We start from the raw sequence: 25,141 nt of genomic DNA on the forward strand, positions 1-25,141 counted from the left end.
TTGTCCACTGTGATCAATGGAATTTTCCGTCCTCCATTTTGAAAATGGCCATTACCCCCTAACAGCTTCCTGGTCAGCACACAGTTAAACTGTAATATCGCCCACTTGAGCCATAGGGAAACATGGACATTACCTTGCACATTCAGTTGTAACTGACAGCAGCTGATATATACCTGAAAGCAACTGGTATATTTCAGTTCTGAGAAATCTTGTCAGAACTGGAAGGGATACAATACAATACACTGTAAGAAGAAAATGGTGAGCTTCTGAGAGGAACTGATGACGAGGTAACTATGTAATATTCATTTGCAGCTACATCATGTGTTTATTTTAAATAATTTTCTAATTTCAGGTTCCCTTTAAGCAATGTCAAGTAGGTATAAAAGATTCATAGAAATCACAGATACCTAGCAACAATGTCCTCCTGACGTGACAAGAACAAACACATGGGCTTATTAGCAATTCAAACAAACCTGTTATGTGTTCCATCCATATGTTTACAGAATCACAACCGCAATTTATAGTAACGGATAAGGAACTCCACAATTAGCATTAGAGTATTACATACAACAGCCAGAAGACCTCATTACACTCACACCTCTGTCTGGCATTTCACGAGGCTGTGTGTGCCTGATGGGATTTATAACCATAGGACGCACATATCAAAGGGGAATAGGGGAAAGAGTCATGTGATCATAAATGCCGGACTAAGCTGGTGGCTTTTCAGTTTTGATTTAATTTCCTCCAGTGTTGGAGCTGTCTTGATTGGGTGTGGCAAGGCGTTTCAAAGGGTAGGGGCAGCATGACAGAAGGCTCTGGCTCCAAAGGTTTTAGGTTTTAGGAGCCCTGTACAGTGTAGCAAATGGAACAAGGGTATAATGCAATGTAATGAAATGAAATGAGGAAACGTACTAACAAGATTGGGTTGGATGCAACCACAATTGGGATAGCCCATCCCCACTCGCTTCTGTGGTCCTTTCGTGCGATGGACGGGGTCGCGCTAGAATTAAAATGTAGGAAAAGGTTTTTTATTTAAAGAACCTTGACATGACTTCACTCATAAGGGTGACAACGACAGCATAAAAGAGGTGCCCTCACAAAAGAAAAAAATATATATATTTAAGGAGGAACTCCAGTGAACATTTTAGTGTTGGCAGGTGATGTAGCTGCTGCATGGTTTTTGGCAGTTGGAACAGCTATTTCCCACAAAAGTACGTACTTTTCTTGTGGGACGGGTTACTTGTGGAGGGGTTTCACCACAACATCAGTCATACAGCACCCCCTGATGGTCTGTTTGTGAAAATAAATAGTTTTCTCATGTAAGGGGGTATCAGCTACTGATTGGGATAAAGTTAAATTTTTGCGCTGGTGAAGAACTATTGTGCCTGCGGACAACGTAGACTTGATTGACAGCGGCACTCGTGCAGGCGCAGTAGAGGAGGTCGGCCTCTGCACCGGCCGGGCCCCCAAACCGGCTGAGATCGGAACTGCAGCATGGATATGTCGGCTGCATTGGGGTTGGAGGAAGCCCCGGGTAAGTAGAGCGGGGGGGAAGGGTTATTTTGGTTGATAACTCCTTTAACTAACTTATGTGCAAACAAAAGCAGTACGTCCACCCAATCGGTGATTTGATCGATTTCATGGCAAAATCTGTCAAATGCATTGATTGAGCATGGAAAATTTTGGTCGAGAGTGCTCGATCGGTTGCATGGTGGCAATGTTGTTCGATATCATAATGAGTGATGTATGAGATGGAGCCCTGGCCGTTGTCCCCCGAGATGGAGCCCTGGCCGTTGTCCCCCGAGATGGAGCCCTGGCCGTTGTCCCCGAGATGGAGCCCATGGCCGTTGTCCCCCCGAGATGGAGCCCTGGCCGTTGTCCCCCGAGATGGAGCCCTGGCCGTTGTCACCCGAGATGGAGCCCTGGCCGTTGTCCCCCGAGATGGAGCCCTGGCCGTTGTCCCCCGAGATGGAGCCCTGGCCGTTGTCCCCCGAGATGGAGCCCTGGCCGTTGTCACCCGAGATGGAGCCCTGGCCGTTGTCACCCGAGATGGAGCCCTGGCCGTTGTCCCCCGAGATGGAGCCCTGGCCGTTGTCCCCCCGAGATGGAGCCCTGGCCGTTGTCCCCCCTAGTGGAATGATTTGAATGAACAACAGTTCTTTAGGGTTTTACCCAAGAAAATCCCAGATCCATAAGGGGTTAGTCATACCTTTACAAACAGCTGCATGTGCTTTTTTGACAACGTCAGCCCTTTTTTATTGTTATACAGTATTTGGGTTCCTTTATAACCAGGCCCCACACTGTTGTCTCCCAATACCTGGTACAGAAAGAGAGCATATAAGGCCTGGAAGCCACTACAAATCACAAATCACTAGCACAATCGCCAGCAGTTTTAATTAGTGATTTGTAAGCAATTTCATAAGCGTTTTCTTGCGCTTTTGGGAGCGATTTTAAAAAGTGTAAGCTTTTTGCCAGTGATTGTGATAGCGATTTGCGATTTCAATTCTGATTGGTCCTTTCAATGTATCATAATTTTTTACATTTTGCAGTAATTTAAAATCGCACACAAATCGCTATGTGTAGCGATTCATGAGCGATCTGCCAGCGCTTCAATACTTTACATTGAAGCCCAAACGCTCCCAAAATGCTGCATGTCCTGCGATTGCGATTTTCCTAATCACAATCGCTACTGTGGAATTTGTTACATTTATTTACATTGGCAGAGCGTTTAGGAATCGCTAGAACTCCCTAAAAGCTCAAAAAAAAGTACTCTAGTGGGTTCCAGCCCTCAGTGTAACTGCAGCCCACATGGAGATGAGTGCGGACGCTGCAGTGACATCTGTCGTCATGCCTCTTGCTTGCCTGAGTGCTTAACAAATACCTCCATGTTTACAGACTTGCCTCCGCATGATCCACCTGTGTACACAAGAGAAGCACATACCGAAACCGCCAGCTTCACATCCCTCCGAGGACCAGCGTCTGCACACCAACAACACACAGAAAGAGAAGAGGACCAGCGTCTGCACACCAACAACACACAGAAAGAGAAGAGGACCAGCGTCTGCACACCAACAACACACAGAAAGAGAAGAGGACCAGCGTCTGCACACCAACAACACAGGGCTCTATTCATAAAAAGTTGTTGCGAGAAAACTCCTGGAGGGAAAATACCGCAGCGGTATTTTACACTTTTGGGTGGTCATTCAAAGAAATCTTGAAAGCTGCGATGCAAGAGCGGAGATCTCCCGCTGAAAGCTGGCGGTAAGCTGTCGGAAGGCATGCGGAACACTTCAGCCGGCAGAGTCCCTCCGTGCGCTGCTCTCTCTGGGAGGTCTGTCCCATTCACTTGTATGTAATCCGCAAAATCAGAGGAAGCGGTATTTCCCGTCCACATACGCTTCCTCTAATCTTTATGAATGGCCATTTTGTTACTTTTTTCTAGATAAATCTAGAAAAACACTGGAGAAGGCGGAAATTTCTCGCTCTGCTGGGGGATTGTAGATTTTCATGCGGGAACAGCTTTTATGAATGCCCACTTTGCTAAATGGACGAGAAAACCCGCTGTTTTGAGCGGAAAACTTGCGGTAAGGTTTTATGAATAGAGCCCACAGAAAGAGAAGAGGACCAGCGTCTGCACACCAACAACACACAGAAAGAAGAAGAGGACCAGCGTCTGCACACCAACAACACACAGAAAGAGAAGAGGACCAGCGTCTGCACACCAACAACACACAGATAGAGAAGAGGACCAGCGTCTGCACACCAACAACACACAGAAAGAGAAGAGGACCAGCGTCTGCACACCAACAACACACAGATAGAGAAGAGGACCAGCGTCTGCACACCAACAACACACAGAAAGAGAAGAGGACCAGCGTCTGCACACCAACAACACACAGAAAGAGAAGAGGACCAGCGTCTGCACACCAACAACACACAGAAAGAGAAGAGGACCAGCGTCTGCACACCAACAACACACAGAAAGAGAAGAGGACCAGCGTCTGCACACCAACAACACACAGATAGAGAAGAGGACCAGCGTCTGCACACCAACAACACACAGAAAGAGAAGAGGACCAGCGTCTGCACACCAACAACACACAGAAAGAGAAGAGGACCAGCGTCTGCACACCAACAACACACAGATAGAGAAGAGGACCAGCGTCTGCACACCAACAACACACAGAAAGAGAAGAGGACCAGCGTCTGCACACCAACAACACACAGATAGAGAAGAGGACCAGCGTCTGCACACCAACAACACACAGATAGAGAAGAGGACCAGCGTCTGCACACCAACAACACACAGATAGAGAAGAGGACCAGCGTCTGCACACCAACAACACACAGAAAGAGAAACTGAAAAAAATAAATGAAGTGAAATAAACTGAGAAGAGTACCACACAAGTCTTTTCTTCTTCTTGATCTTTCTATTTCAGCTTGTAATCAGATACAATTCCCCAAACTACCAGCAAGCTCACATTGCACTTTTTGGCAAGCATAGTAATCATCAGAGCCAGGACAAGGCCCTCCAGCACCCGTGCGCCCCCCCCCCATCCCTACCACCCAGTGGCGTATCTAGAGTATTTGACACCCGGTGCTGGGTATAATAAGACCCCCCCCCCCCCCCCCAAAAAAAGGAGCAAGTGCGGCAAACTATGCGTGCCACGACAGGTAATGCCAGGTATAGGTGCTCCCAGTAATAATAAAGTTTGCCCCCAGTATAAGTAGCTATTATAGTTGCCCCCACCCCAGTATAGGTAGTATAGTTGCCCCAGTATAGTTAATTATAGTTGCCCCCAGTATAGGTAATATAGTTGCCCCCAGTGTAGCTAGTATAGTTGCCCCCAATGTAGCCAGCATAGTTGCCCCCAGTGTAGACAGCACAGTTACCTCCAGTGTAGCCAGCATAGTTGCCCCCAGTGTAGCCAGCATAGTTGCCCCCAGTGTAGTTACCCCAGTCACTGTAGCCAGCATAGTTGCCCCCAGTGTGGCCAGCGTAGTTGCCCCCAGTGTGGCCAGAGTAGCTGCCCCCAGTGTGGCCAGAGTAGTTGCCCCCAGTTTAGCCAGCGTAGTTGCCCCCAGTTTAGCCAGCGTAGTTGCCCCCAGTGTGGCCAGTGTAGTTGCCCCCAGTGTGGCCAGAGTAGTTGCCCCCAGTTTGGCCAGCGTAGTTGCCTCCAGTGTGGCCAGAGTAGCTGCCCCCAGTGTGGCCATAGTTGCCCCCAGTTTAGCCAGCGTAGTTGCCCCCAGTTTAGCCAGCGTAGTTGTCCCCAGTTTAGCCAGCGTAGTTGCCCCCAGTGTGGCCAGCGTAGTTGCCCCCAGTGTGGCCAGCGTAGTTGCCCCCAGTGTGGCTAGCGTAGTTGCCCCCAGTGTGGCCAGCGTAGTTGCCCCCATTGTGGCCAAAGTAGCTGCCCCCAGTGTAGCTGCCCCCAGCGTGGCCAGAGTAGCTGCCCCCAGTGTAGCTGCCCTCCAGCGTGGCCAGAGTAGCTGCCCCCAGTCTAGCTGCCCCCCAGCGTGGCCAGAGTAGCTGCCCCCAGTGTGGCCAGAGTAGTTGCCCAAAGTGTAGTTGCTCCAGGAGGAAAAGAAGCACTAGAAGGAGGGGCCTGGAGGCAGCGGCGGGGAGGGGGGCCAGAACTCCCCCCCACTTCCTCACCTGGGACCCCTCCTTCTGCTAGCTTCCCCTCCAGAATAGCGGCGGCAACGAGGCGAGGCGGACTGAGGATTACTCACCTAATTTCCGCGTTCCAATCGCTGGAGCGCAGCGTCCCCATCGTCACAGGTCTCCGCCTTCAATGCCGCCCACTGTGCTTCCGCTAATCAGGAAGCACAGTGGGCGGCATTGAAGGCGGAGACCTGTGACGATGGGGACGCTGCGGTCCAGCGCTTGGAACGCGGAAGTCAGGTGAGTAATCCTCCGCCCGCTCACCTCGCCAAGCCCCCAACACCTTAATCTCTAGTTATCTGGCTTGCAGTCACTGCCATGTTTCCTCTTTTATTATTTCTCTCTGCTTTAAACCCGATAGGGGAATGATAGCTGAGTGAGTTGTGCGTCCCCTCCTACACTGCGCCCCTAGGCTGCAGCCTTTCTTGCCTCTGTCTCGGCCCGTCCCTGGTAATCATTTAAAAAGACTAGCAAACAGGAAGCTTTCACAAGTGCAAAGGCTGTCTATACAGTATATTAATAAAAGGAGTATGACCGCATTATTGACTGTAGCCACGCCCTCGGACTCCTCACCTGACCCCCATACATCAGTCTGTGCATTGGAGCAGAGGCTTAGGTCGGTTTCACACCTTCGAGTATTTCTGCCAACAAAAAAAACTATTCTGGCTAAATTTCCAGTTATTGACCCTTATGGTTTAAAAAAGAAGTTTTTAAAAAAAATAACGCAATAGACGGTAAAAATCACCACGTGCTTGAACACTCTGGTGTCCCACTACCTTAACAATTGAAGGATTACCAGCTGTTGCCAACACAAGTTATAAGCCAGAATAGTTCAAGGAAACCTGAGGGGGCTTCCTCCAGTCCCCGTGAGGCCACTGGTTCCCTCGCTGTATCCCCGGGCCGCTCCGGTCTCCCGCTGGATGGCCCGGTACTCTGGCCGAGTCGCTTTTCGGCGCACGTGCTCTCCCTGTCGCGTTCCCGCAGCTGGGAGCGTCCAGCAGGAGACAGGAGCGGCCCGGGGAGATGGGGAGGGACTGAGCGGCCTCAAGGGGGCTGGAGAATGCCCCAGGTAAGTATAATGCTAGTTACACACGATGAGATTTTCTGCCAGATTTACTTTCAAATTGATTATTTCCAACATGTCTGGTCTGATTTCTGATCGATTTTCCATTCACTTCTATGAAAAATCGATCGGAAATCAAATCGGACATGTTGGAAATAATTGATCTGGTAGTAAATCTGCCAGAAAATCTCACTGTGTGTACCTAGCATAAAACCTGAGACTGCTTTGGTCTCAGGTACACTTTAAAGGGTAAGTGAGGACACCAATTAAATCTATCTTTACATACCTGGGGCTTCCTCCAGCGCCGAGAAGCCATTTATGATCCTCACCGCAGCTCCGGTCTCCTCCTGTCTTCCACCGACAGCCTCTAAGCATCACCGTCCCCCAATGGGTCAGTGACTTCTGCACATGCACGGGGCGTGTGCCTGCCCTGCGCGAGATCGTGCCCATCTCACCGAGAGTGTACTGCGCCTGCGCAGAGGACGCCAAGGTATCAAATATGTGGAATAATAATTGTAAATTCTTTTATCTAAAGCTGGCCACTAACGGTCCAATTTCTAGCGAAAAATCGTTCGAGCGATCAGACATTCTTATCGGATTGGTTGTAAATAATCTCCATTGGTGGACACAATCGATTATAAAGAAGTGAAAAAAATGTCGCCCGAATGAATTTTCGTCGAAAGAAAATTTGGATTTTCTTGGTGGTCGTGATAGTAAGGAAGCAAAGATTGGTTAGTTGATGGTGTAGTGAACGATTTTTCGTCCGATCAGAATTTCTGATCGCTCAAACGATTTTTCACTAGAAATTGGACCGTTAGTGGCCAGCTTTAGTATAATTGTAATCCCTGTCAGGATATGTTGCTAGAATTAGAAAAATAAAATTAGAATTTGTGTCAGTGGAACATTGGAGTATACTGTAATAAGGATGAACCATTTGAACTTTTGTAAAAATAGGCAATTGTATGGAACAGTAATCACAATTTCTGTCAGAATGGTAAGTCATGGTGCCCATTAACTGTACAATTTTTTCACTAAATGCGATTTTTACGATCAATTCAAAATTCGCCATTTATGAAGGCAATCGATAGTGAACGATTCTTTGGTCGATTACTTTATAGGATTAAATCGATCTGAAAGTTAGAAAATATGATCGCATTTGAAGAAAGAATCATTCACTAAATGTGAACATTCGATAATTGCCTTCAGATTACGTACGATCATTCAAATCAATCGCATCAAAAGATCGCATTTAGTGAAAAATTGTACCGTTAATGGGCACCTTTAGGGCCTTTTTCCACTACCCTGCGATTTGACTCTGATTGCAAATTGCAAGGTACATTGAGGGCCCTTTTCCACTACAGTGTTTACGATTGCTGAATCGCAAACTGCTAGTGATTTTCAAATCTCTACGGTTTGCTTTTTAACATAGGAATCGCGGTAGGTAATTTCCACTACCGCGATTCGTTTTTTTACTTAATCGCAATCGCGCCACGGATCGATTATTGCCGCGATTTTGCTATGCAGTGCATAACAGCAAAATCGCAATCGCAAAACCCCGGAGAAATGTGTTACTTTGCTGAATCGAAATTGCTAGCGTTCAATGCGAATGCTAGCGATTGCCCTAAACTAATGAAAACTGCAGCAGCAATTTCCATCAGTGCGATCCGATTGCGATGCGATTTTGGTCAAAACGCAATCGTCATCCTGCCGCATTTTGGATGCGATTGAGCTTTACTATGAGTATGGTAGCTCAATCACAATGTTGAAATTGAAACGCGATTGCGATCGCGATCGCATTTCTTAGTGGAAAAGAGCCCTTTTAGGTGGCCACACACGATACAATAAAATGATCCGATTTTACAGCAATTCGATAAATATGATTGGATCTCCCCAAAAAATCTAAACCTTTTTTTTCATTCGACTGAAAAATCCAATCGGATTTCCCTTGTTTTCGATCCGGAATGCTGGACATTTTCCTTCAATTTTTCTAAAGATTGAATGTACCAATGTGTTAGATTGTCAATTTATTAACCTATTTTGGTTCCTGGACGTAGTTTCTACGTCCAGGAACCATGCGCGCTGCCGCACGCTCCCGCGGCCGATCGCGCGCGTGCACGCGCACTCCCGGCCGCGGATTCGGTAGCCACGGAATCAATGTATGCCCGATCACTGATTCCTCTCCCCCGCTGAAAAAGCGACAGCTTCTCTCGGAAGCTGCGCCTTTTCTGGCCGTTCCCTCTCCGATGAGTCACTCTAAGCGTGTGTTACGCTTAGAGTGACGTCATGTAAACAAACTCATGGCCGCCATCTTGTGGCCAAAAAGTAATACTACACCTGTAAAAAAATAAAAATTAACACACATTTACATTATAAATCTATTGTTTACCTCCCACCCTCCCAAAACTACCCAAATAAAATGTTTAGTATATAAAAAAAAACCCATTACAATAAAAAAACAACAACATGTAAATATTTACTAAGGGTCTAAACTTTTTAAATATCAATGTAAAGATGAAATATTTCTATATATTTTTTTATTTTAAACTTGTAAATAGTGATAGATGCAAAATGGAAAAAATGCACCTTTATTTCCAAATAAAATATTGTCGCCATACATTGTGATAGGGACATAATTTTAACGGTGTAATAACCGGGACATATGGGCAAATACAATACGTGAGTTTTAATTATGGAGGCATGTATTATTTTAAAACTATAATGGCTAAAAACTGAGAAATAATGAATTTTTCCATTTTTTTCTTATTCTTCCTGTTAAAATGCATTTACAGTAAAGTGGCTCTTAGCAAAATGTACCCCCCAAAGAAAGCCTAATTGGTGGCGGAAAAAACAAGATATAGATCAGTGCATTGTGATAAGTAGTGATAAAGTTATAGGCTAATGAATGGGAGGTGAACATTTCTCACGTGAAAACGACGGAACCTGAATGGGTTAATATACAAACCCCAGCAATTTTCTCAGAGTTTCCAATAATTTTTATCATAATTGGGGAAACATTTAACACGTGTGTGGTACATTGGTCATATTTTTGAAATGTTACAATCAGTCAGAAAAATTGATTGCAATTCTAACGGATATTTAAAAAATTGTATAGTGTGTGGCCACCTTTATGCAGTTTGTATTATTTTTTTCAGAACACCAAAATAAATGGATTAAAAAATAGAATTCCTGTCAGAGTACTAAAAAAAGGAAAACTGCATTCATTAGTAATTAGAATTGCTGTGAGAATATGGACGTATACCTGGAATATGTGTAAAGATGAGGAATTCTAGTCTGAATATAGGAAGATGTGCCAGGAAATTGGCCAATATGGATCAATAATTCAGATTTCAGTAGTGGATCATCTGAGGAGAACCACAGGGAAGCACATTGCATTCTATAGCTGATGGATGGCAGAGAAGCCATTTCAGACAACACATGGCTGGATGCAGAATGAACAATAGCCTAGCAACGACGGGTGACAGAGATTCGGGCGTACAAATCGGGCTGCGGAGGAATGAATGGGTCCCGTTATCTGCCGGGGTGTATTGGGATTTGTAGTTCTCTCCCTGCATCACATAGAGGTAGAGGTTGGATCAGGGACTACTTCTCCCAGCATGCAGCGGTCGGCTGGACTGCAGAGCCCGCCGCTGGGGATGCCGGGAGCTGTAGTCCCCCAGGCGGAGAAGCCCAGCGCTGCGGAGAGTGAGAGGACTCCCTTTCCCAGCAGGCAGTGGGGCGGAGTCAGATAAAGGGCGGAGTATTTGGGGTCCGGGGATGAAGAGAGGAGGACGGGGGAGCCGGGGAGCTGCAGCGGGACTCAGGTATAGTGTAGTCATTATTGGGGGGGGGGTTGGTCTGTGTGGGTTGTACCCGCAAATCCTGCCTGATGAGTGGGGGTGCTGGGCTGGCTGCAGTCACTGATTGCTGCATGGCAGAATCCCCCCTACTTGCTGCCTGTTGTTTGTGTGTCTACTTGATTGCGGTAATAGACTGTCACCCCTGTACTGGCTGAGCCTGTGTGTCCCCCACTTACTGATTGCTGTAAGGGACTGTCACCCCTATACTGGCTGCTACCTGTGTGTCCCCCCACTTACTGATTGCTGTAAGGGACTGTCACTACTGTACTGGCTGGAGCCTGTGTGTCCCCCACTTACTGATTGCTGTAAGGGACTGTCACCCCTGTACTGGCTGCTACCTGTGTGTCCCCCCACTTACTGATTGCTGTAAGGGACTGTCACTACTGTACTGGCTGGAGCCTGTGTGTCCCCCCACTTACTGATTGCTGTAAGGGACTGTCACCCCTATACTGGCTGCTACCTGTGTGTCCCCCCACTTACTGATTGCTGTAAGGGACTGTCACTACTGTACTGGCTGCTGCCTGTGTGTCCCCCACTTACTGATTGCTGTAAGGGACTGTCACTCCTGCACTGGCTGAGCCTGTGTGTCCCCCACTTACTGATTGCTGTAAGGGACTGTCACCCCTGTACTGGCTGAGGCTGTGTCCCCCACTTACTGATTGCTGTAAGGGACTGTCACCCCTGTACTGGCTGCTGCCTGTGTGTCTCCCACTTACTGATTGCTGTAAGGGACTGTCACCCCTGTACTGGCTGAGCCTGTGTGTCCCCCACTTACTGATTGCTGTAAGGGACTGTCACCCCTGTATTGGCTGAGGCTGTGTGTCCCCCACTTACTGATTGCTGTAAGGGACTGTCACCCCTGTATTGGCTGAGCCTGTGTGTCCCCCACTTACTGATTGCTGTAAGGGACTGTCACTCCTGTACTGGCTGAGCCTGTGTGTCCCCCACTTACTGATTGCTGTAAGGGACTGTCACCCCTGTATTGGCTGAGGCTGTGTGTCCCCCACTTACTGATTGCTGTAAGGGACTGTCACCTCTGAACTGGCTGAGCCTGTGTGTCCCCCACTTACTGATTGCTGTAAGGGACTGTCACTCCTGCACTGGCTGAGCCTGTGTGTCCCCCACTTACTGATTGCTGTAAGGGACTGTCACTCCTGTACTGGCTGAGGCTGTGTGTCCCCCACTTACTGATTGCTGTAAGGGACTGTCACCCCTGTACTGGCTGCTGCTGCCTGTGTGTCCCCCACTTACTGATTGCTGTAAGGGACTGTCACTCCTGTACTGGCTGCTGCCTGTGTGTCCCCCACTTACTGATTGCTGTAAGGGACTGTCACTCCTGTACTGGCTGCTGCCTGTGTGTCCCCCACTTACTGATTGCTGTAAGGGACTGTCACCCCTGCACTGGCTGAGCCTGTGTGTCCCCCACTTACTGATTGCTGTAAGGGATTGTCACCCCTGTACTGGCTGCTGCTGCCTGTGTGTCCCCCACTTACTGATTGCTGTAAGGGACTGTCACCCCTGCACTGGCTGCTGCCTGTGTGTCCCCCACTTACTGATTGCTGTAAGGGACTGTCACCCCTGTATTGGCTGAGGCTGTGTGTCCCCCACTTACTGATTGCTGTAAGGGACTGTCACTCCTGTACTTGCTGCTGCCTGTGTGTCCCCCACTTACTGATTGCTGTAAGGGACTGTCACTCCTGTACTGGCTGCTGCCTGTGTGTCCCCCACTTACTGATTGCTGTAAGGGACTGTCACCCCTGCACTGGCTGAGCCTGTGTGTCCCCCACTTACTGATTGCTGTAAGGGACTGTCACCCCTGTACTGGCTGCTGCCTGTGTCCCTACTTACTGATTGCTGTAAGGGACTGTCACCCCTGTACTGGCTGAGCCTGTGTCCCCCCCACTTACTGATTGCTGTAATAGACTGTCACCCCTGTACTGGCTGCTGCCTGTGTGTCCCCCACTTACTGATTGCTGTAAGGGACTGTCACCCCTGTACTGGCTGGAGCCTGTGTGTCCCCCACTTACTGATTGCTGTAATAGACTGTCACCCCTGTACTGGCTGCTGCCTGTGTGTCCCCCACTTACTGATTGCTGTAAGGGACTGTCACCCCTGTACTGGCTGAGCCTGTGTGTCCCCCACTTACTGATTGCTGTAAGGGACTGTCACCCCTGTACTAGCTGCTGCTTGTGTGGTACACAAACACACTCAGGCCTAGAACCCACTATAAAGTGATATCGGTAATTGGAATCGCTAGCGTTTTTAATGAGCGTTTTGTAAGCGATTTCATAAGTGTTTTCTGTCGATTTTGGTAGCGATTTTAAAAAGTGTCAGCGATTGTGTAGCGATTTGCGATTAGCATTTTTAATTCTGATTGGTTCTTTCAATTAATTTTTTTTACAGTGTGCAGTAATTTAAAAACGCTACCAAATATCTCTGTATAGCGATTCATGAGCGATTACACCAGCGTCTATATACTTTACATTACAGAAACGCTAATGCTCAAAAATGCTGCATGTCCTGCATTTTGCGATTTGGTAATCGCTCCAGTGGAATTTGGCCCATCCATTAACATTAGCTGAGCGTTTAGGGAAATCACTAGTGATTTGACAACCTCCCTAAACGCTCAAAAATTGTTCTAGTGGGTTCCAGCCCTTACTGATTGCCATATGGTAGTCTTATCCCACTTACTAGCTGCTGATCTTGTGTTCCCCCGCTGACTGGTAGCAGGCTCTGCGCCTGTGTCCCCCCACTATGGGATAGCTGTATGGGTAAATACCCCTTATTGGTTTCAGACACCCCCTTCTCTTCCTATTGATTGTTGTATCAGAATATTGTATCTATACTGTCTGCTTTCTGTGGGTCCCCTCACTTACTGACCACTGTATGGTACTATTACACTGCTCACTGGCTTCCATGTGCCACCCTAATTACTGTATAGAGATATCACCCCACTTAGCAGAAGTTATATTTTCATGTTGCCTGACACTTTTTAAAGGACAACTGTAGGGAGAAGACTATGGAGGCTGGCATATATAGTTCCTTTTAAACAATACCAGTTGCCAGGCAGCCCTCCTGATCTATTTGGCTGCAGTAGTATCTGAATCACACCAGAAACAAGCATCCAGTTAATCTTGCTAGATCTGATAATAATGTCAGAAACACCAGATCTGCTGCATGCTTTTTCAGGGTTTATGGCTAATCGTAGTAGAGGAAGAGGATCAGCAGGGCTGCCAGGTAACTGGTATTGCTAATAAGGAAATGAATATGGCAACCTCCATATCCCACTCACTTCAGTTGTACTTTAAAATCAACAATAAATGTCCGATCTTTTGGAAATGATGCTTTGAGCGATTGTAATCTGTGTGCATTTTTTACTGCTATATCGGTGGTTGTATTGCTATATTGGTGGTTGTATTGCTATATCGGTGGTTGTATTGCTATATTGGTGGGTTGTATTGCTATATTGGTGGTTGTGTTGCTATATTGGTGGTTGTGTTGCTATATTGGTGGTTGTGTTGCTATATCGGTGGTTGTGTTGCTATATCGGTGGTTGTGTTGCTATATCGGTGGTTGTGTTGCCATATTGGTGGTTGTGTTGCCATATTGGTGGTTGTGTTGCCATATTGGTGGTTGTGTTGCCATATTGGTGGTTGTGTTGCCATATTGGTGGTTGTGTTGCCATATTGGTGGTTGTGTTGCCATATTGGTGGTTGTGTTGCCATATTGGTGGTTGTGTTGCCATATTGGTGGTTGTGTTGCCATATTGGTGGTTGTGTTGCCATATTGGTGGTTGTGTTGCCATATTGGTGGTTGTGTTGCCATATTGGTGGTTGTGTTGCCATATTGGTGGATGTGTTGCCATATCGGTGGATGTGTTGCCATATCGGTGGTTGTGTTGCCATATCGGTGGTTGTGTTGCCATATTGGTGGTTGTGTTGCCATATTGGTGGTTGTGTTGCCATATTGGTGGTTGTGTTGCCATATTGGTGGTTGTGTTGCCATATTGGTGGTTGTGTTGCTATATCGGTGGTTGTGTTGCCATATCGGTGGTTGTGTTGCCATATCGGTGGTTGTGTTGCCATATCGGTGGTTGTGTTGCTATATCGGTGGATGTGTTGCCATATCGGTGGATGTGTTGCCATATTGGTGGATGTGTTGCCATATTGGTGGATGTGTTGCCATATTGGTGGATGTGTTGCCATATTGGTGGATGTGTTGCCATATTGGTGGATGTGTTGCCATATTGGTGGATGTGTTGCCATATTGGTGGATGTGTTGCCATATTGGTGGATGTGTTGCCATATTGGTGGATGTGTTGCCATATTGGTGGATGTGTTGCCATATTGGTGGATGTGTTGCCATATTGGTGGATGTGTTGCCATATTGGTGGATGTGTTGCCATATTGGTGGATGTGTTGCCATATTGGTGGATGTGTTGCCATATTGGTGGATGTGTTGCCATATTGGTGGATGTGTTGCCATATTGGTGGATGTGTTGCCATATTGGTGGATGTGTTGCCATATTGGTGGATGTGTTGCCATATTGGTGGTTGTGTTGCCATATTGGTGGTTGTATTGCTATATTGACGGTTGTAGGAAAGTGTCCCACTTCCAGTTACTGTTTCTCTGACCTGCTGATTTCAGTCTGTGGCCCAACTATGCCTGCAGCCTGCTGTATTGGTTTGTCACTCCTGACTTATTGCCTGCAGTCTGTGTGTCACCCATACCTTAGTGGTCTCTGTAAAGCTGGCCACACGCCATACAGTTTGTAAAATTCTTGAATTGAATAGAAATCTATTTTTCTGATTTAATTGTAATATTTGAAAAATCTGACCAATGTACCACATGTTTCATTTTTCACCAATGACGGCTCAAACCCACTAGCCGCCTTTTCTAAGCGCTAGTGATTTGAAAAAAAGTTCTTGCTAATGCAATGCTATGGGGGATTGTTATAAAATCACATCGCTCAAGTGGGATCACACCCATAGCATTACATTAGCAAGAGCTTGTCAGATCACAAAGCGCTCCTAGTGGGATCCAGGCCTAAAGGGGGAAAAAAAAAAAGTGAAAACATTGCATGGGTCTATACATTAATTGACAATCTACCCTACACGATTCAAATCCACCATTTCCAATCGATTTACTTTTTTTCTGTACAACCGATCATTTTTATCAAATTGCTGTAAAATCGGATCATTTTATTGTATTGTGTGACTACGTTAACTCGCACCGTATACTGACTGTCTGTATGAAGCCTAGTTACTGACGGCTTTCTCTGTGTTGCAGTCTCTCGGTTTCTGACTGCTAGATTTGCCTTTTGTTGCTTGTGTGTTGGGGAGTATACACACAGCCAATTTTGTCTGGCAAATGACCGATCAATTTTACCTTCTCCATGTAGTACGAGAGAGCTTACCTGTACGATCTGTTCATAACATTCACAATCTGTTGACCTTCATTCTACATGGAAATGTTAAAATTGGACAATCAAAATTGAACGTGTGTACATGGAACATCTTACCTCAGGAAGTTATGGCAAACTCTATGTCTGCATTTAAAGAGGGCTTGGATGCTTTTCTACTTTGAAGGGCATCCACAGCTATAAATATTAGGTAATTCCCGGAAGAGTTGATCCAGGGATTTATCTGACTTCCATCTGAAGTCGGGAAGGAATTTTTCCCTTTTAAAGAGGAACTGTAACGCCAAAATGGCCCCTGGGGGGTACTCACCTCGGGTGGGGGAAGCCTCAGGATCCTAATGAGGCTTCCCACGCCGTCCTGCGTCCCTCGGGGGTCTCGCTGTAGCCCTCCGTGCAGTCCGGGCAGCGGTGACGTCATTATTTACCTTCCTGGCTCCTGCGCAGGCGCTCTGATGCCTCTCGGCGCCGAAGTAGGCGGAAATACCCGATCGCCGTCGGGTCTGCTCTACTGAGCAGGCGCAAGTTTCCGGCGCCTGCGCAGTAGAGCGGACCCGACGGAGATCGGGTATTTCCGTCTATTTCCGTGCCGAAAGTCGCCACAGCGCCCCCGCTGGAGCCAGCAAAGGTAAATATTGAAATGACAGTCGGCACAGTCGCCGGCTGTTCGGAGGGCTGCGGCGAGACCCCCGTGGGACAGAGGACGGCGTGGGAAGCCTCATTAGGATCCGGAGGCTTCCCCCACCCGAGGTGAGTACTCCCCAGGGGAGGTTTTTGTTGTTACAGAGTCTCTTTAAGGCTAATTGGCCCAGGCCTTGTAAGGTTTTCCGCCTTCCCCTGGATCAACTGACATATGTGCAGGCTCAGGATAGTGTTTTTATTTATTTTGTTCTGGTTGGACTTGATGGACAAATGTCTTTTTTTTTCAACCAAACTACGTACGCCCCTCTACCCCCATTTACTGAAGATCTGTGTTCTATCCCCAGTAGCTGCCACCATAAGTAATTTCCCTGACTATAGGCATCACCCTAATTGACCAACTCTGCAAGACTAGATAAGAGACAGAGAGCCGAAGATAATACAAAACAATAAAGCTGGCCATCCACTGGGCCGATTCCCCGCCGATCGACAGCAGATTCGATCACTGGGATCGAATCTGCTGTCAAAACGTTAACACTAAATTTCTATCTATTTCTTCCTGAAATAGATTGATCGCTCCGTGCGGGAAATTACCGTCGCTCTCCCTTGGGTAGGGAGCGCATCGCTAGCGGTGTTCGAGTGCCTGACGACCGACGCAATACAGCTGCAATACATTTCCTGATCCGGCCGGCGCGCATCCCCCCGGTCACCGCGCTGGGCTCCGGATCCAGCAGGCTTCACTTCTTCCTGTCCCGGCAGGAAGTTTAAACAGTAGAGGGCGCTCTACTGTTTAAACTTCCCCCAGACAGAAAGTGAAGCATGCCGGACCTGGAAACCAGAGCGGAGAAGACAGCGGAGACCTGGGGAGTCGCGCTGGCGGAGCAGGTAATGTATGCGGGTGGGCGGGGTGCGGCGGCGGCACCACCACCACAGATTGTGAACGGTTTCAGGCTGAAATCGATTCACAATCTGTTTGCAGTAAAGGCAGCCATACGAAGTCTCTCTGATCAGGGAGGGATCTATCTGTTGGTTGAATCTGATGGCAAATCGACCAGTGTATGGCTACCTTAACATTTGTAAAGCGTTTTTCTCCCATAGGACTCAAAGCGCAGAGATTTGTCTCAGATTGTGTAGTAGTTTGTGTATCTGGAGGATAATCTAATAAATGAATACTCCATATATGTACCAGACTGGCGACTGGTTGTACTGCATGGGGAGACAAATTTGCTCTCAGTAGGTCATAAAATACGTTCTGGTAAGGTCCACCGTGGGCGTTGAGTTCCCTGTAAAAGGTACGAAACAGTTGAGCCGCGAGTTATCCGTGCATTGTGTCACTTGTAGTGAATCATACAGTCAAAAGTATGCTTCACTGGTATCCCATGCGTTTGGCGGTAATGCAGTGTGTTGATGTGCCGTAACATTTCGTGTTGCACCGCACTGCTGTGCATGTAACCGGAGAGCTATTGCTGGGCTCACCTCCAAAATGTTATTTAAGCAAATTACAATGCGTTTCTCTGCCGTACAAGCTGCTTCATCAGGCACATAAAATGGAGCATCTATCTGCAACAACGAGAGGTCGCGATCGGGCGCCTCTGATTTACAAACTGTCACCCCACCTTAGCTGTCTTCATATGTCTATATACTCTCCTTGTTCCACTCCATCACATACTCCGTGTTGTTAAAATGGGCCTGAGCGATGAACTTCCTCTCTGCTCTCAAAGATAAGCAACAGCATAATAACCTTTTAAAGAAAACAATTTCTTTGTTGCAGCTTAAAGAACTTCTGCAATACATCTGCAGTGTTCCAGCTTTCATGGAAGCAGACAAAGGGTTAACATCCTGTGTTTACAAATGAGCTGCTCTGCAGAGGCTGCCAGCTGACACAGCTGATAGATCAAATTACAGTTATGATTAGTCACAGATGAGGGGGGGAGGTAGACAGGCTAAACTCTCTAAATACATACAGGGTGCATTGCTCTCTGTTTTCCTTCTGTCCTGTGCAGGAGTTCAGGTCCACTTTAACATTAGTTCACTCCCACCCATGTTAGCTATGTCCTTGTGTCACCTCCATTTAGTGACTGCCGTCTGTGTGCCAACCATTCCCCACTTCCTTCTAACTCAGTGTCTGCTTGTGTCATTTCCTTCCTGCTGCAGATGCCTCCTTCATGTACTGAATGTCTGTCAACCTCCAACATGGTTCTCTTCATAGTCCTCATCTTACTGGCTACTTACTGGGCCAGATTTATCAAAGCATTACAGACAGTCTTTTCTTCTTAAACTGTTCTACCCAGCAGGAAGAACAGGTCTGCATGACATTAAGAAACTTCTTAAATCCTAGGTAATAGTGGCAGTTTAGCATGAATTTCTAGAGCTGCACTACAGTTAAGAAAAAAGTGTAAATCCATTCCTAAACTGCTGCAAAGTGCTTAATAGCAGTTCTATAGATAGTGCGATAGTGCAGGCTAGGCATGATTTGTGAGGAGCTCCTCTCCCCTGCTGAATTCCTCCTCAGGCCCAGTGCACACCAAAACCGCTAGCAGATCCTCAAAACGCTAGAGGTTTTTGAAGCGGTTTTCAGAGCGATTCTAGGCATGTTTAGAGACGTTTTCTAAACATGCGTAGCGGTTTTTGGAGTGTTTTTGTGTAGCAGATTACAAATATTGTTACAGTAAAAGCTGTTACTGAACAGCTACTGTAACAAAAACGCCTGGAATACCGCTCTGATCTGGCGTTTTTCAGAGTGGTTTGAGCGTTTCCTATACTTTACATTGAGGCAGAAACGCTTCTGCAAACCGCAATAGTGCTGCAGGAGCCACGTTTGCGGTTTGCTATAAACCTCAACCGCCGGTGTGCACCATCCCATAGAAATACATTAGCCAAGCGTTTTCACAGGCGGAAGCGGTTTGTGAAACGCTTCAAAAACCGCTCGGTGTGCACCAGGCCACAGAGCCTGCTGGTATCAATACAGCAGGTGTATTGGTTACCTTAGCAACAGCTATTCCCATCACACACTGCACTGTCTGAGAGATCTTCCTAACTCCTCCTATTATACAACAGTTTTAGAAGGAATCTGCACTATCTAGTTATTACCTACCTGAGACAATTCTACATGTACTTCTAAATACCTACAATATTTTGTCTCAGACACTCTTGATAAATGTCCCCCTCTGTGTGTCGTGCCCATACATTTTTATATTATTGTATGCAATGCCCCATCATCCATAGTTGTTAGCTCAAGTACGATCCTCTATTCGCTCCCTCTCGCGTCTCCGGTAGCTTACTGCTCAGACGCAGTACAAGGTTTTCTCATACTGCAGTAAGCTCCAGGAGGCGGGAGCAAGCATGCGCGCAGCCTCGGCTGCTTAGCCGCAGTCTCGCTGACGGGATAGTTGGACCGGCGGCAGGGAATGAGTGATCGTAGGAGGACGGCGCAGGATATGACAGCTACAGGGGGCCGATAGAAGCCCCAGGTAAGTGTCTGTTTGTTTGTTTTACTCCACAGAAACCGGAGTGCCCGAAGGAGAATATACAAACTGTGTGCAGGTAGTGCCCTGGCTGGGACTCAAACTTGGGGCCCTTATTGGTCATCATCCCATATACCGTGTCTACTCGCGTATAAGCCGAGGTACCCACTTTTTCCCTCAGAGACCAGGAAAAAGTGATTGACTTGTGTATAAGCCCCCTCCCCAGTATAATCCCACTCCACAGTAGCCAGATGTGCCCGTAGTACAAGTCATTCCCTCTCCCTATAGCCAGATATACCCCAAGGATGATACAGCTGTGTTTCAAGATGCCACTAGATGGCGTTGTTGATATGAGACACAGTCCTAGATATGAGACAGCGATTGTCACACAGGAAGAATCCCTGATCATTGCACAGCTGACACGTTGCTTGCACACTACGCTCCACAAGCCGGGGGACACAGGTAGTGCTGAGCAGAGCAATCTGCACACCATGTTGCAGGGGATGGAGGGTATGGAAACAGCAGAGGGGCCAGCTGGAAATAGCAGGATCACTAGTGCACAATCCTTACACTCCTCCGCCAGTAACAAAACCTGCTCCACCCTCTGTTCTGCTCCACTGACTCACATATAAGCCGAGGGGGTAACTTTTCAACACATTTTTTGTGCTGAAAAATTAGGCTTATACACGAATATATAAGGTACTGTGCCAGAGATGGGCTGAACTTGGGCACCTTTCTTTCTCTCCAGGAAGTGGAAATCCTGTGGGCAGATCTGAGGAGCTTTGCATGGGGCTAATCAGCTTGGGAAACGATTAATGATGAATTACGTGACAGCTGATTATTCAATCTGACCTTTGTCACACTCTGATTAGTCCTGTGTAGAGATTAGCCAATGGGACGCTAATAAGATCTGCTTCCTAACAAATATACAGGATTGTTTATGCATCTTGAAATTGGGCCAATCAAATGCACTCAGGGATCATTCACACTAAGAGCGGTTTAAAATTTTTTTTAAGCGCTGGCGATTTTTGTATTCACCATAAAAGGGCTTCTCCAATGTTGCTCTATGTGAGTGTTCTCACGTGAGCGATGAACCTTCTATCCAATCGCAAACTCGGCTCCTGCACCATTTTCAGAGCGTTTGCAGTTCGATAGAAAAGATAGGAAAACCGCTAAGCGCTTAAAGTACCCGTTTTTAAATTAAAAAAAGTCAGATACTCACCTCCCATAGAGCTTTCCCTTTCCTCTCCCGGTCCCCGCTGTTGCGCTGGCTCCCCCGTAGCGGTATTCGACCGTTTCGGTCAAATACCGCTGTTTCCCCGCCGAAGGGAGGCTTTGGAAATGCTTTGGGAGTCCGAGTGCTCCTGAAGACGGGCTGCTCTACACTGAGCACGCATGAGCACCTTCTATGACGCACTCGCGCATGCGCAGTGTGGAGCTGCCTGTCTTCGGGAGGACTCGGCTCCTGAAGACTTCCGAAGTCCCCTCGGGGGGGGGGGTATAAGATCTGGCAGGGAGCCAGCACAACACCGAGGGCACCGGGAGAGGAGAGGGAAGGCTCATTAGGACCGAGCCTTCCCTCTCCTTAGGTGAGTATCTTCATATGGCTTCCCATTAGCTTTAACAAAAGTGATTTTTCTGAGAGCTTTTAATTAATTGTTTTTATTAATTTCCGGGGCAAAGGGTTCGCTTCCATGACTTAAGTCAGGAAGTGAAAAAAAAAACCACTGCTACACAAAAGCGCTTTGGAAAACTCTTTTCTAAGCGCAAATCGATCTGAAAGTGCTTTCAGAATCGCTCAGCGATAGCTCTTGCGATTTATAATGTAAACAAGGCCTAAAAGCGCTTGAGCAATGAATTTCAATGTAAGTGTTCTCAGGTGAGCGAAGAGCTTTCTTTCCAATTGCAAGCGCGGCTCCTGCACCATCTCCTGAGCGTTTGCGACTTAAAGGAAGGTATAGGAAAATCGCTAAGCGCTTTAAAAAGCACTCTCAAAAGCGCTAAGCGATTGCGATTTATAATGTGAACTAGGCCTTATTGTGGAATACAATTTTCATGCAAACCGGAATTCTTAGGCCACATACACACATCAGACCATAGTCTTTTGAAAATGAAAGATCACAGACCAATCTTACCCCCTTCCATGTAGTATGAGAGCCACACCTACACAGTCTATTCTATGGAGCTGCACTCCCCATCAGACAGAAATCTTACCCCCTTCCATGTAGTATGAGAGCCATACTCCACACAGTCTATTCTATGGAGCTGAGCTCCCCATCAGACAGAAATCTTACCCCCTTCCATGTAGTATGAGAGCCACACCTACACAGTCTATTCTATGGAGCTGAACTCCACATCAGAAAAAAATCTTTGCAAGATGCTGCACACACAGATGCTGTACAGACACAAAAGATCAGTATCTGCAAAAGATCTGTTCCTGCCAAAGATCCGTTCCTGCAAATTGCATTCATAGTCTATAATATCTGCAGATCATCATACACACCTTGTTTAACAGACATTCATCTGCAGATCAGGTCCACCAGGATGGATCTTCAGATCTGCAGATGATTGCTTGATCTGCAGATGAATGTCAGTTAAACAAGGTGTGTATGATGATCTGCAGATATTATAGACTATGAATGCAATTTGCAGGAACGGATCTTTGGCAGGAACGGATCTTTGGCAGGAACGGATCTTTGGCAGGAACAGATCTTTTGTGTCTGTACAGCATCTGTGTGTGCAGCATCTTGCAAAGATTTTTATCTGATGGGGAGTTCAGCTCCATAGAATAGACTGTGTAGGTATGGCTCTCATACTACATGGAAGGGGGTAAGATTTCTGTCTGATGGGGAGTGCAGCTCCATAGAATAGACTGTGTAGGTGTGGCTCTCATACTACATGGAAGGGGGTAAGATTGGTCTGTGATCTTTCATTTTCCAAAGACTATGGTCTGATGTGTGTATGAGCCTTTAGAATCTTATTTACCATTTCTAGTTCTGTGAAAAGACCCTTCAGGCCTCGGGGAGTTCATTGTGATTGTGAAGCAATACAAAGTGCTTTAGATGGTTCATCACGTCTGTAGTCTTTGCTGACTGCCGTGTGTATGTGTGTCACCCACACAGAGAGATTGGAGTCCTTCTGTGTCACTCTCCATGTTACTCATCACTCTCACTCCAAGATACAGTATGTTACAGGGCTTGTTCTCTGGAGTGGCTCTGAATCCATTCATCAAAGGATACCCGAGGTGACATGTGACATGATGAGATAGACATGGGTATGTACAGTGCCTAGCACACAGATAACTATGCTGTGTTTTTTTTTTTTTTTTTTTTTTTTTTTTTTTTCCCTCTCTCTCTACCTGAAAGAGTTAATTGTCAGGTATGTAAGTGGCTGACTCAGTCCTGACTCAGACAGGAAGTGACTACAGTGTGTTTTTTATAGTTGGAATTTCATATCAATGAGGGTCACTTTCCTAGCAGAAAATGGCTTCTGAGAGCAGGAAAGAGATAAAAAGGATTAATAGATTTTAGATCTGACATACTGCAATGAATGGATCATTGAGCAAAAACAATAAAACAGTTAAAACTTAAAAAGTAGATTTAAAAATAAAATAAAACTGTGGAATATCTTAAAAAGTCATTTTTAGGTGAAGGAGGATAGATATAATCGTTTATTTCAGTAGTTTATTTTCACCTCGGGTGTCCTTTTTAAATGTAAATCCTGTATTTCCCCTTTCCTGCCATTATCCCCTGCATTGTACGTGTCTTATACTGACCCTATTTCTTCTGTGCCTATCCACCCTCCCCTCCCCTTCTTTCACTTCCCCATTATCAGCTCAGTGCATCCACAGCCTTTGTGTATATCTCTCTCTTCACCCCTTCTCACATTATATCTTTGTGTACATACAGCCCAGCCCCCACCCCGAGCTTCCTGTGCGGTGTCTCCCATGTGTGCAGACCACCCAGGACGTCTGAGATTGATATATATATGTGGTGTCACTTTATCCTGTGTGTATACAGCTTGTATATGCGGTCCGTGGTTTGGAAAGCAATATGTCAGCAGCAGTTTCCCTGCTTTTTCTCCATTAGCGCCTCCTGCAGTGACATGAATAGCATCCTATGTAGGCTGCTGTATATCGTGCCGCTTGTAAATGGTTTCTCAATCCTGGCGTTGCTTTCGCTGTCTGCACAGGAAGGTAAGAGCGCACAATGTGCACTGCAGCGAATGCTATGATGCTGTGATGTGGCAGAACATTGGATGGCTGGAAACGACTGCTTCATCTTAGCAGCGTATTTATGCAATATATTTAGTAATGTATTTATTCTTAAAAGCGCTGGGGAAATCGCTATACAAAGCAAGTGCTTAGCGGTTTCCCTATACCTTCCATTGAGCCAGAGCGCTCAGAAAATGGTACAGGCAGCGCTTTTGGAAGCGGATCGAAATCGAACCGCTCATATGTGAACACTCTCATAGCGAATCATTGCACAATCGATTTTATGGCGATTTCTAAAATTGCCAGCGCTTAAAAAATACACAAACGCTCATAGGGCTCTATTCATAAAGCATTCCTGCATGCGGCCGGTAATGCTGAAAACAGCTGACTTTACTGACCATTTAGCAAAAGTGTCCATTCATAAAAGCTGTTACCGCATGAAAAGCTACAATTCCTGAGCAGTGCGGGAAATTACCGTCTTATGCTGTGATTATCTCAACACGTCACTAAATGTCAATTCATAAAGATTAGAGCAAGTGGAATTAGGAGGGAGATTATCGCTTGCTTGGAGGAGGCGATAAGCCAGCGGATAACAGCCAAGTTAATAGGGACAGACCTCCCAGGCAGCAGCAGTGAGAACAGAACAAAAAATGCTTTCCAGAATACCCCAGGCTGTGTTTTTTAACCTTCCTGGCGGTAACCCCGGGCTATGCCGCGCAGGAGGATTTCTCAGGCCCTGCTGTGCCGATTTGCATAATTTTTTTTTTTTTTTTTTTGCAACATGCAGCTAGCACTTTGCTAGCTGCGTGTGCATTCCGATCGCCGCC

General features: G+C 46.7%; 2 protein-coding genes across 6 annotated transcripts in view; one reads left to right on the top strand and one right to left on the bottom strand.

The window, feature by feature from the left end:
* The window catches only part of FCSK (fucose kinase), a 108,819-nt gene extending 98,595 nt beyond the window's left edge, over positions 1-10,224 (bottom strand). For 2 of the 5 annotated variants that reach the window (XM_068259696.1, XM_068259701.1), the window contains exon 1: positions 9,985-10,224. In XM_068259696.1, coding sequence (XP_068115797.1) covers positions 9,985-10,148 — 164 coding nt within the window. In that variant the 5' untranslated portion in view covers positions 10,149-10,224. Of the gene's footprint in view, positions 1-2,901; positions 3,009-7,011; positions 7,116-9,984 lie in introns of those variants that run through there. The other 3 variants (XM_068259697.1, XM_068259700.1, XM_068259698.1) reach the window with 3 other exon arrangements.
* A 235-nt stretch (positions 10,225-10,459) lies between these two features.
* ST3GAL2 (ST3 beta-galactoside alpha-2,3-sialyltransferase 2) overlaps positions 10,460-25,141 on the top strand; it is a 108,926-nt gene continuing 94,244 nt past the window's right edge. Inside the window, exon 1 of the mRNA XM_068261625.1 lies at positions 10,460-10,546. The gene's annotated coding sequence lies outside the window, so the exon portion shown is untranslated. The remainder of the gene's footprint in view (positions 10,547-25,141) is intronic.

This window comes from Hyperolius riggenbachi, chromosome 11 (assembly GCF_040937935.1).
Source record: "Hyperolius riggenbachi isolate aHypRig1 chromosome 11, aHypRig1.pri, whole genome shotgun sequence".
In the NCBI taxonomy this organism is placed as follows: Eukaryota; Metazoa; Chordata; class Amphibia; order Anura; family Hyperoliidae; genus Hyperolius; species Hyperolius riggenbachi.